At 40.6% G+C, this 12,630-nt stretch overlaps 1 protein-coding gene across 1 annotated transcript in view; it reads left to right on the forward strand.

Annotated features, from left to right (window-relative positions):
* Positions 1 to 2,251: 2,251 nt before the first annotated feature.
* XRN1 (5'-3' exoribonuclease 1) overlaps positions 2,252 to 12,630 on the forward strand; it is a 42,372-nt gene continuing 31,993 nt past the window's right edge. The window contains exons 1-9 of the mRNA XM_083442536.1: positions 2,252 to 2,503; positions 6,050 to 6,282; positions 7,775 to 7,872; positions 9,128 to 9,237; positions 9,325 to 9,435; positions 11,001 to 11,083; positions 11,232 to 11,319; positions 11,411 to 11,579; positions 11,804 to 11,871. Of these exons, the coding sequence (XP_083298662.1) occupies positions 2,429 to 2,503; positions 6,050 to 6,282; positions 7,775 to 7,872; positions 9,128 to 9,237; positions 9,325 to 9,435; positions 11,001 to 11,083; positions 11,232 to 11,319; positions 11,411 to 11,579; positions 11,804 to 11,871 (1,035 nt within the window). The 5' untranslated portion in view covers positions 2,252 to 2,428. The remainder of the gene's footprint in view (positions 2,504 to 6,049; positions 6,283 to 7,774; positions 7,873 to 9,127; positions 9,238 to 9,324; positions 9,436 to 11,000; positions 11,084 to 11,231; positions 11,320 to 11,410; positions 11,580 to 11,803; positions 11,872 to 12,630) is intronic.

Consider the following 12,630-nt stretch of genomic DNA (forward strand, 5'->3'; position numbering starts at 1 on the left):
TGGGTATAATTCATGGTTATTATAAATTAGTGTTGTATCTAACCAAAGTGCACTCAAAATGGAGTCTACTCCACCAATGCTGTATGGCAGAGATTTCCCAACTCTGTCGCAACACATTAATGCAGTATTTCCTAACCTGGGGGGTTCTTATTCCAAGGATGGAATAAGACCACACATTAAACAAAAGTGGTGTGAGAGTTTTCTGAGCTGTGATACTTTGAGAGTTCTAAGAGAAGAGGAGAAAGGGGTTGGCCAGAGGTAAAGGAGGGCAGAGGCTCAGTTATGTTGACTTCCACTGTCTGAATACCAGTAGTTGGTAGTTCCGCTTTTTGGCCATCTGGTTTGGCCATTGTGAAGGAGTGGATGTTAAGAGTTGCACCAAGTAGAATCCCTGATTTGGACCTTGTGTAGAGTAGAAATGAATTTGCTCTCCACCACAACGAGCCTTAAAATGGTTACTTCATATTTTGTAAACGTTTGTTTGTAACACATTGCTCTTAAACAAGCAAGCAGTGCAGTCTTTTTAGTCCTTAATATAGTTCACTAAACCTTCCTCTCTCTGGTCTGAGAGAGATCCTGACCTAAACAATCTGTTTGTTTGTTCACCATTGCTGAGCTTAGCCACTACTGCTGCTGCTAGCTCTTAAGAAGCTGAGTTCTCAGGTTTCACCTTCCTTTTGTGAGACAGTTTTTCCTGTGATGAGTCATCAATTATCCTTAAACACTCTCTTTGCTGTATTTGCCTAGAAACAAACCTCTCTTGCCTAATGCAAGCTTTTCTACGTAGGTTTTCAAACACAATGCATACAAACATTACCTTTCTGGCATAGCTTTTAAACCCCTATCTTTCTTATGCATTAGAAGAAGTAACCTATTGTGCTAAGAATTTTAAGGTCTTAGATATATAATAAATGTACCAACCAAGCACGTACATACATCAGCACAGGAAGACCGACCCGAAACCATTTTTGATTCCCAAATTGACCAAATGTTTTCTCTGCAAGGTCAAAGGAAAATGGAAAAGCCTCCCCATTGTCTTTTCCTTCACAAATCCTGTCTTAAGGGTATGTCTGTGTTTGAATAGGGTGTGCCTGTGACCTGTCTCAGGAACTAAGTATTTATCATTACAAAAGACAGGCCAGGCTCCCCAGGGTATCCAATCAAGTAACTTGCCAGACAGGAGATAAACAAGGACAGGAGATAAACCACTCAGATTTCTGCTGTAGAAATCACCCTTTCTGTGATGTGTGTATGATGTATGGAGGGGTGGTCTTGAGCTCCAGGGCAGGGAATTTAAAATGTCTATATAAGGGCAGGCACACCTTGGTTCTGGGTCCTCCTCCTTTCCTGCATGTGAGGGGAGCACCCTGTTGCAACAGATCAATAAAGATCAGGCTTACTAGCAGCTTTGCTTCTCAATATTCTCTGGTTGGCCTCTGTTATTTTCTCCTACCAATAGGGAACCTATGTAAGGACTCTATATGGGCTCTTGGATACCCCATAAGGGAAAAAAGGGCAGATGATTTTGTTTACAACACTATCAAGCAAGGCAAAAGCTGCACTTTCTAAAATTCCTCCTTTTGCACCACTATTGAAGACAGGCAAGGGGCTTCTCATCTTGTGCTACTCCAGGACAGTGACAGCACCACGCTGACTTCTCAATCTGCTTCTTGACCACCATGACCCACTCAGACTTCGCATGAATTTTTAAATGATCTAGCGCAGGGTTTCCGGTTATTTTTCTTGCAGACCTTTTATGCCTTCAGCAGTTGCGTGACAAGCAGGGGAGAAAACTCTTAAATACTATTTACAAACAACAGCTCAACTTTTGAGGTCGAAAGTCATTTTACTCCAGCCCTTCTTAGACACCTTTCTTCCCCCACAGTAAAGCAGCACATAATTTTTGATGAGATAAATAAAACAAAGGCGGGCAACAAAAAAGGGCCTTTGAAAAACTCCGGGCGCATGGCAGCGCGTGGAGATTTGGGAGATTTTCCTTTAAAAATAGCTCCAAAACTTCGAGATTTTGCCAAACAAAACAACACAACCAAAACTTTTGCGTCCGCATTTTTACTTTTTGAAATAGGACAACCCTAGCTCCGTATACACAACACACGCTATATCACCGCAGGTTTCGGCAACGCAAGGGCGGCGGCGGCGGCTGCCGGCCCGCAGTTCCCGCGGCTTCCAGCAGGGTGCGCCATTGCGGGGGGCGGGCCTCTCCCCGCCTGTTTTGTTGACCCTCTGACGCAGTGCCGGTCCGCTCTAGGAACAGCTGCTCCGTGAGCAAAGTCCGGCCCTCGCCCGGAAGAGAGAGGTGGTTTGTTTTTGGCCTGTGGCGGCGGCGGCGGTCAGTTGCTTGTTGTGTCGGGCAGGGCTGGCGTTAAGAGCGGGCATTTGAGGGCGAAGAGGAGCAGCAGCAGCCGCCATGGGAGTGCCGAAATTTTACCGTTGGATCTCGGAGCGGTACCCTTGCCTCAGCCAGGTGGTGAAGGAGCATCAGGTGAGAGGCGGCTGCCAGTGTTGCTCTTTCCTCTCTCCCGCTCTTGCATGGAGGGAAGGGGGGCGCTTCTTCTTTCCAGGGCGGCTGTGCTCGTGAAAGATGTCCCGGCACCTCCCAAGGGCTCCCCGGAAAACCCCGCTTCGACCCTTTTTCCTGAGGCGCCGCCTTTGCCCTGGGAAGCCTCGTCTTGGCGACCCGTCCTAGAGAAGTTCTCCTTGCATTTTAGGGTTTCTGCCTCTATCCCGTCAGCTGGGCTTGTCGACTTACCTATGTGTTACTGATTATTATTATTGTTATTATTTTAAACTCCTTATATATGTTGAGCTCCTTGGAAAAGGGGGACTATACATGTAGTCGTGCTCATCATTATCTTCAAATAACGACGACAATGACATTTCTATTATCTGTACCCTTCCCATCTGACTGGGTTTCCCCAGCCACTCTGGGCAGCTTCCAGCATATCTAGCAAAACAGCAGCAACAGCAATAATACTATCATCCTCTCCACAGGGAGAGGAATGCCCTGTAGGGAAAGGGTGTGTGTTGTGTTGTTAAGTTCATCCGAAGATCACAGGGGTTCACAACATAAAAAGACAAAACGAGAACACAAAATACATAACAACCCTCCCACCCCACGAACAAGCCAATAGCCGCCTCCCCACAAACACATTTAAAAGGCTGTAGAGTGTCTTTTTCTCCTTGCAGCTTTCCTTCGTTCCTGGCTGCAGCCATCAGTGACTGCTTTTCATTTAGAGAAGAGGAGCAGGATAAGGGAACTGTTACAAACAACTCAGGGACGCTTTGTACTTTGGTCCTTCACTGTGAAACGCTTCAGCTTTGGGAACGATGCCCTGAACACACTTGTATAGAAATACCTGCATTTGCCAGCTAACAACAGGCAGCTTTACTCTGCCTGAATTCTGAGGAGCAGGGAAAAACTGTGTGCTTCCACATTAGAAATTGGTCCAATAAAATACATGGTTGAATGGGAGTGAGATTTTACCCAGAGGAAAGAGAATGAAGGTGATGGAGAATGAGCCAGACTGCTGAATCGGAAGGATCCTCTGACCTGGAGTGGAGTTGCCAAAATCCTGAATTCACTTTTGCTGCAAAGGTTTATGATGAAGTGATGGATAAGTCTTTCTAAGTAAACAAACTATAAATAAATAGTTCCATTGAACTCTGGAACTTTAAACACACAGCATTGCATTGCCAACCACTGTTGCCTATTTGATAACCTTTGACTACAATTTATCCTGGTGATCTACCAATTACAGCTTTTTTTGGTTAAGGAACTGCTGCTTTGAATCAATGTAAAATAGTGGCTTCTGATTTGAAGGTGTTGTCACCTGAGAGCGCCATTGGTGTCATTGTTAAAGTGTTGGACATGATGGTGGTAGCTTCAAGTCCCCACTCAGCCCTGAGGATCACTAGATGATGTTACACTCTCAGCCTAACCAACTTTACAAAGTTTGTTGTGAGGATGAAATTGAGGAGTGGAGAAAAGGCAGAATAGGAAAATAGTAAAATTATTTTTTTTTAAAAAATGTTTTAGAAAGCTGTAAAACCAGACACTGTAGCTATAGTTACTGTTAAATACAGGGGTGGCTAACCTTTTTTTGGCCAAGCCATCTGAGGTCCATTTGCCAGCAGGTGGATTTAGCTACCTCACAATCTTATTACACAGAGTCTTCTTCTCAGCTGCTCTCTTCAGATCATCTGAGGAGGGGTGGGGCTAGCATCCCCCTTCACCCATCAAATGAAGAGTCTGACATCCAGAGAGGGGCTGTTTGAATCTCCCATCAAAGCACCAGGCTAAGCGCAGAGGTTTATACAACTTCTCCTATCCCAGTGTTGTCTAGTTCAAATTTATCTCTTTTTGCCATCACCAAAGTTGTGGGATGGTTAGGGGGGGAGAAAAATTTTTATGGGGTGCCAGACAAGACTCCAAAGCTTGGATTTAGTCACCCTTGATCTAATGCATGGTCAGGAATCTTACACTTTACTTTCAATCTTGTGTATATATACTTGGAAGTAAATCCTATATTTAATTTTCCCTAAGTAAATATGCCTTGAGATGCATGATAGTATACAGATTGTAGCCTTTCATTCAGGGAGCAATATTTGCTTGTAGTTTATTTTAATTTATAGCACCAGTATTAATATACTTGAGGACTTGCTAGGAAAAAATGTATTGACACATAGCCTGATCATGTTCCTAGGTAAATTACAGGTTTCATTTCTCTATGGAAATACTTAGCAGGTTGGTTTCACTTTTGTTTCTGTTAATGTGCTCTGTTGTTTTCCATTCTCGCACAGAAGTGCTGCTTGCAGTGGTGAAATGTTTTAACTGGAGCCATATTTTCTATTTCTTCCAGCAATAATTAAAAATGTCTTATTTTTTCCTCCAGAATTTATATGCTGCCTTTCAAGACAAATGGGGAAGGTTGCTCACATAAACCAAATGTAGAATACAATTTAAAACATTTCTATTACAATTACAGAAACTGAAAAAGACCATCTAAAAACAATATGCAATAAAGTACAGTAGCATCACTGTCATGTGATACTATCATTTTGGTTAGCTGTTTTGAGTAGCACTTTAACCTTGATAAAGGAACTTGACTTTGGAGTGACCTTGACTCAGCAGTTGTAGTTTCAAATGAAGTACCCAATGCTAAAGTTGGTGTTTTGTGGGGTTGTTTTTAATTTACGCTGGCAAGGTACTGCTGGCTCTACGCCTGACAATGTGCCCCTTGACCCCGGTCTTTCCTGGCTTGTTAAATCTAGGGCATTTGACTAGTTAGTTACAGAGCGTGGGTAATACTTCATTGTGTGACAGGGTGGAACAAGACAAACCATGAACTTGAGTTTGGAAATAATTTTAAGTCAAACCATAGCTTGGATGCAGATATGACAGCAGGACTATGAGACAGGCAAAGCAGCTATGCTTTTTACTGTGAGTACCTGCATGGTCGCACATTCATGCTTAGTTTCGCTTAACATTACAATGGGACTGGTAACTGCTGTGTAAGGGAGAATAATATAGCAACTATTGGTGGCTTCCTTGCTGCTAGAAGCAGAACATATTTCTTGATTAAAGGTAAAGGGACCCCTGACCGTTAAGTCCAGTTGCGGACGACTCTGGGGTTGTGGTGCTCATCTCGCTTTACTGGCCGAGGGAGCCGGCGTTTGTCCGCAGACAGCTTCCAGGTCATGTTGCCAGCATGACTAAGCTGCTTCTGGTGAACCAGAGCAGCGCACGGAAATGCCGTTTACCTTCCCGCTGGAGCGGTACCTATTTATCTACTTGCACTTTGATGTGCTTTCAAACTGCTAGGTTGGCAGGATATATAAACAATCAGACTGCATTGTTTCTTATCAAACCCAAAAATCTATAAACAGCAAGTAACACATGAAATAAGTATTTCATATACCGGTATGGAATCATATCTACAGAAAGGAGGAAGATGGAGCATAACGTTTCTTGCTAGGTGGATGAATAACTGCTACTTGTATTAATTAATGGCTCTAATATGTTTCCTAGATTCCAGAGTTTGACAACTTGTACCTGGACATGAATGGTATCATTCATCAGTGTTCACACCCTAATGATGATGATGTTCACTTCAGAATCTCTGAAGACAAGATCTTTGCTGATATATTTCACTATTTGGAAGTATTGTTTCGCATTATTAAACCAAGAAAGGTTTTCTTCATGGCAGTAGATGGAGTTGCTCCAAGAGCAAAAATGAACCAGCAGCGTGGCAGACGTTTTAGGTGTGTGAGTCCTTCCTTGTTTGTTTGTTGTTATTGGTTCCCTCATACCTCTTCTGAATGCATGTTATTCTCAAGCAGTGGCAGTTAACACTGTATCTGTTGCTAACATTTTTTTTGAAGAAATGCTGTGTTCCTTCCAGGGTTTTTGGATGCCTTGCTGGATAAGCAAAAATAAAAGAAAGAAACAGAAAATAAATAGTTGCCAGCATCCCCAACCTCTTAGTTCACCTGCATTAATTTTTTCCCAAGGAAAAGGCCTGCATGCATTGTTGGGTGACATCCTACGTAATTTTTCTATGCACCTTTGGGAAGTGCTATAAAATGCTCTCAGAAACCAAAGAGGCACTTCATCTACCAGATGGAGCAGAAAGGATGCACTTTTGGGTGCCTCTTCCCAGAGATGTATGGAACACCTCTTGGCAGTGTCATCCAATGCACCCACCTGATCTTTCCCAAGGGAAAGTCTGGGAGGAGTGTGCACTGTTGAGCATTGCTTCCCAAGGATGCAGAGGGGAAGGTGGGGTGGGAGTATGTTGTGTTGTCCACTGCTGCAATAAAGCAGGAACCTTCAGGCAGCAGTGTCCTCTACTTTCCACCAGCTTTCCTTCTCTGAAGCAGAAAAGGTTGACAACCTTTGCCTGTTTGGCCCTTTCTAGCTAAGGTTTTTCAGGCTTCTTTGCCATGCAGCTGCCGAACAGTCCCTGGTCTTCCTCCCACCTTTGGAGCTGTGAAGTGGCAGCAATTGCAGTGCAAATGCTTGGACAATCCTACCCAGCTCTACAGCTTCAAAGTAAGGATTAAGACCGGCTGCTTTTTATGCTTGGCAGTTGATAGCACCGCACTAGTCATGGAGAGCATATTTGTTGAAGTCTGGGTGCTGTGCTGCTTACTTTAAAAATATGTCTGCCCCGCCCCACTTTGGCCTTTATATTTGTATATCTCAATACTGATATGTTTTCTGTGTTACTGTGTTTTGGAAGCTTCTATATGTATGGGAGCTGACATTGTAGCTGATGGAGAAAGCAATACTTGCTTTGAGCTCATGGTAATGCACTTGGGCGTCTTAAGAAGAGGGTCTCTAAAATTATTAGAAAGTTTAGATCAGCTAAGTTTCATTTCAGCAGGATTTAAAAGAAAGCTCGGGTTTCTTTGCATTATGTTCCACTAAACACAATAATACAAATCTAATTAATGTGGGTTAGCTAAATTAATGATTGTCTTGGTTAAAAAAATCATTTGGGACTGGGATTGGAGTAGAAGGGCTTGGAATTTTAGTGCACGAGTGTGAACTATAAAGCAGAAAGTCTCTGTTTAAATCTCACATCCTCCTCTAATTCACTGAGTAGCCTTAAGCAAGTCACTGACTCTCAGCTTATTCCCCTCCTGTCTAATAAAAACCCACCCCTTACACAGTTTTTGTGCTACTATTGAGATTATGTATATGAAATCATGTGCATACTTTACAGCACTAAAATGCTAAATATTGTTACAGGTCAGCAAAGGAGGCAGAGGACAAAATAAAGAAGGCATTAGAGAAAGGAGAGACTCTTCCGACAGAAGCTAGATTTGATTCCAATTGCATTACACCAGGTAAAGGAGTCTGCTTAATTTTTAATGTTCTTACATTCGGATGTTAAGCTGCCATCTGGAATTGCATCCTTCTTTCTGCCCCTTACAGCTCATTTGAAATTAAAGGATGTGGTTTTCAAAAGTGCTGTAAGCCAAAGGTTTCTAGCAATTAACTCAGGTGAATGCTTTTTGGAAATTAATGACTTGAAAATGGTGGAAAATTGATAATCAGGCTTATTGTTATGAGACTGCTCTTGTGCGTTGCACTATAGAAAAAACTAGCAGTGGTTTGTTTTGAGGTATTCTTACAGTGGCAAATGTTTGTCTTTATCCCAGGGTAACTTTGGAAACCAGAAAATATATAATGCATAGAAATTACTTGTGGTTATAGTCAACTAAAATTTTCTATCAGATTCTTTTTATGCCCAAGAGCATTTAGCCATCCAAACATAGATTTTTGGTTTGATGATCTAAGGCAGTCTCTGTTTTTTAAATTCTGAGATGAAAAGTGTTAAATGAAGCAAACAAAGTTTTAAAAAAGGAAGTAGCAATAAACACATCACGGAGTGTAACATTGAACACACTAGCTATACTATATTGCATTTTTCTATTTCATTAGTCAACTAGGACATTTTACCTTATGATACAAAAATAGAAAAAAGATTTCCATGTACAAATGCAAAGAATCCCGCTTCTCCAGCTCATGCTGATTCCAAAGAATGCTGTGTGACTTTTGAGCAATTTTGGCCCATAAAAGCTGTCAACAAGACTTTCAAAATGGAAGTTAAATTCATTTTTATCTCCATGGGGGTAAAGAGTCACTTAAGCTAAATCCTCTTTTCTCTTATCCCTGTTGCTATTCTTTGTCGAGCTACTATAAACTGGAAGTCACAAATTTTCTGGTTCAGGCACAACTCTTGAGGCTGGAGAACCAGGTAATGTCTTCCCTCAAAAGTCTAGATCAGCAAGTGTTTAATGCATGGGAATCTCTGACGCTGCCTATACCATGGTTGAAACAAAATAAAAATGCTGAAATTCCAAAACACATTTTAGAATTCTGAACAGTTTATACTGTCATAGGGCCATCTTTAATTGTAGTATACCATCTATTTTTGTGTGGAACATTGATTTCTAAAAATATGTCTCTTTGTAAAGGGTAAAATGATTGTTTGTTTCCCACTTCTGTTGATTGTTACTCTTTTCCAGTGAAACAGGTTTTAATTCTTTTCTGATATTTCAGTCTGTGAAGATTTAACTTTCATATTTATGTTACTAGGGACTGAATTCATGGCCAGGTTGCATGAACATCTGAAGTATTTTGTAAATATGAAGATTTCAACAGACAAATCCTGGCAAGGCGTAACTGTCTACTTATCAGGCCATGAGGTTACTTTTTACATTAGTAATTTCTTACAACATTAATATTAAACAAAGCAGTATTTATTAATTTTATTTTGTTCTTTTTTTGTTCAGACACCTGGAGAAGGGGAACATAAAATTATGGAATTTATAAGGTCAGAGAAAGCAAAGCCTGACCACGATCCAAACACAAGGCACTGTCTGTACGGTTTGGATGCTGACTTGGTACGTTCAGATTGAAAGTGTATGCATGGGAATGTGTAGATTTGGGAATAAATTAAATTCTGGATATAAATGTATGTGGCTATTAACCACAGTGTCTCTTCAGACTGCAATAAATGCTTTTACGTATGCCCAGAGATTTCTCACCACCCTCTCACATCATAACCTGATCTTGAATTCCGGCAAGACTGAGCCACTGTGAGTGACTCGTTCCTGTGACAGAAAAATTGGTCAACTGCCTGCCCTGGACAGGATTGCAGTCTAGCTGAAGGCGCAGTTAAGGTTGTCTGTGGCTGCTTCTGGAACCAGCTTTGTCTCTGGAGGCCCAGGTAGCCTCAGTAACTAGAAGCATTTTTTACCAGCTATGCCTGGTACAACAGCAACAGCCAGCCGTTCCAGGACCAGGAGAGCTTGACCACAGTAGTGACCACTGGTGATTTCACGATTGAATTACTATACTGCAGTCTGTGTGTGAGTTCTCTTGGGCTTGATCTGGAAACTGCAGCTCATGCACAATGAGTGAGACAGGCAGGAGTGAGATGCTCTGTCCAAAGATCTGCTCTGGTTGCTGATTTGTTATTGGGCCAAGTTCAGGGTGTTAATATTAGTATACAAAGCAGCTTGGGACCAGTTTATTTGCAGGATCTCCTTAGCCCATGTATGCTCGCTTGACAGCTTTGATCTGCAGCACTGTCACAGATGCCACACAATTTTGCACATGAAAGAAATAGTTTTTTTAGTATAGCAGAGCCTGCACTTTGGAACTCCCTGCCCATTGACATAAGGCAGGCATCTTCGCTGTGCAGTAGGCCCTTAAGTTGTGCACTTTAAATTTTTTACACACATGGCAAAAAAGGGAGGACATAGAGTTCTGACTTTGGCAATACCACCTGCCATTGAACCGAATGAGGTTTTTATTTTAGGCACAGTCCCTGGAACATAACCTCTATGTAAGTTGCAGGCCTAGTGTGTTCTTTTCACAATATTTTAGTGCTTAAAACATCTTTGTTTAGGCAAGTCTTCTGGACACATTGATGCTGATGTGTTTTAATCTTTCTTTAGTTTTGATTTTTTTATTGTTTTAATTTTTATTTTTTTGATTTTAAAAAGATTAATTCCTTGTTTTTAACTGTTTTTAATTGATAGTTTTAATATTTATTGGAAACTGCTTAGAGCTTTTGTTACAATCAAGTGATATATAAATTTGTGAAAAAGTGAAGAAAAATAAAATTCTTGACTACAACTTTTTTAATTTGTGTAGGTTTGAAAAGTAGTTTAAGTAGTGTGGCAACTACTAGAATAATGCTATTGGAAGAAGGGGGCACTCGCCATGCATGAGTCTCATTGTGATCGTTTTAGACCTGGGATTACTTGCTTTCCCATAAAAGAACTAATAATTCAGAGTTGCAGCAAAATATTTTAAATATGCTTACCTCAAAAACAAAGTGTCTCGTGGAACCTTAAATACTGCCAAATGTATTATGGCATAAGCTTTTATAGACACAAAACTACTTTGTTAAAGTGACTGGTTTTAGGGGTGAAAACATTTAAAATGCTTCTTTCCACAGATTATGCTTGGACTGACAAGTCATGAGCCACATTTTTCCCTTTTAAGAGAAGAGGTCCGGTTTGGTGGCAAAAAGTCACAAAGGTAACTCCTCTAAAAATATGAATTGCATAAAAAAGGAAAATTGAACAAAACCACTAGATAGCTACATCATTTTTTAAATGAATATTTGATATTGAATTATTTATAGAATTTCCATCAGCTTACTTAGTTGTGGTCAATAATTTTACAGAGCGTGTGCCCCAGAAGAAACCACTTTTCATTTACTGCACTTGTCATTAATGAGAGAATATATTGACTATGAATTCTCACCAGTTAAAGTAAGTATGGATGGGCCACAGGGCAAAAATTGTTTAAAGGTTTGCATAAGGCATTGGTCACGAATTGTTTCTATCAACCTTCGTTTATCAGGACAAGATATCGTTTACATATGAAGTTGACAGAATAATAGATGACTGGATCTTAATGGGCTTTCTTGTTGGAAATGATTTTATCCCTCATCTACCTCACTTTCATATTAACCATGATGCACTGCCACTGCTGTATAGAACATACATGGATATTTTGCCTAAACTTGGAGGTAAGAGTCTCACAAAGCTAATGCAATATGGTCAGTTTCAAGATTGCTTCTTGTTGCAATTGTGACAGTATTACAGAGGAGATTGCAGAATGGAAAAGACAGCAGGGAATCCAGTCTTAATTTTCTGTGTTATATTGCTCATGTTGCTCCTCTTCGATACAGTGTGCCTGCAGGAAAAGCAGCTCATGATTATAAGCATGAATCAGATTTTTCTTCTCTAATAGGTTACATTAATGAAAGTGGGCACCTCAACTTACCTCGCTTTGAGAAATACCTTACAAAATTGTCAGATGTAAGTATATTTTTTCTTCTGAGCAAAACTAAAGTCTTAACTTATGGCCCCATCTATACCTTCAATGTGCAGGTTTGCTCTCCAAATGTGAGAACCTGAGCTTTTCATTAAAAAGAAAAAGAAAAGAATTCTAGCTTTCATCAAGGTGGGAGAGATGCTTGAAAATTTTGAAGGTAGCATGATTGAAAATATTGGGCAGCTTCATCCATTTTGGAATTAGCGGACACACTGCATGTATATGATTCTGGCTTCCCAGCATGCATGTCCAGTAAAGAAAAAAAGCAACTTTCCACCACACAATCTGCTTTTCTTATGCTGGAATTACCTTTCTTTTTATCTCAGTCAAGCCACTAAATCTGTACCTCTCAAATATATTCTGCTTCTGTAAATCAGCATAGCTTCACTTTTTGTGTAGTAGCAATTCCCCCCCCCCCCCAGTATATGATAAACTTCCACTAGTGCTGAACAGGTAAACTGTTCCAACCTGCCAGATCTGCTGTTGAAAATGGTAGTAGGAAAATATGCTGCTTCTTTTTTTTGAAAACAGTTTAATTTGGTTTTTACAATACACGTTTATAGAAAAAATTCAATTGCATATCCATATAAATAGATTCCTCGGAATCTCAGGACTCCCCCACCTCTTCCCTGGAGTCCCATTTTAATCAGTTAAAAACTGCATCTTCTTCAAACTCTTAATTATTATATCAATCCATATTTTCCATGATAATTGTCACACTACAGGTGATTCAAAATCCTGCC

This window comes from Podarcis tiliguerta (genome assembly GCF_965153285.1).
Source record: "Podarcis tiliguerta genome assembly, chromosome: 5".
NCBI lineage: Eukaryota > Metazoa > Chordata > Lepidosauria > Squamata > Lacertidae > Podarcis > Podarcis tiliguerta.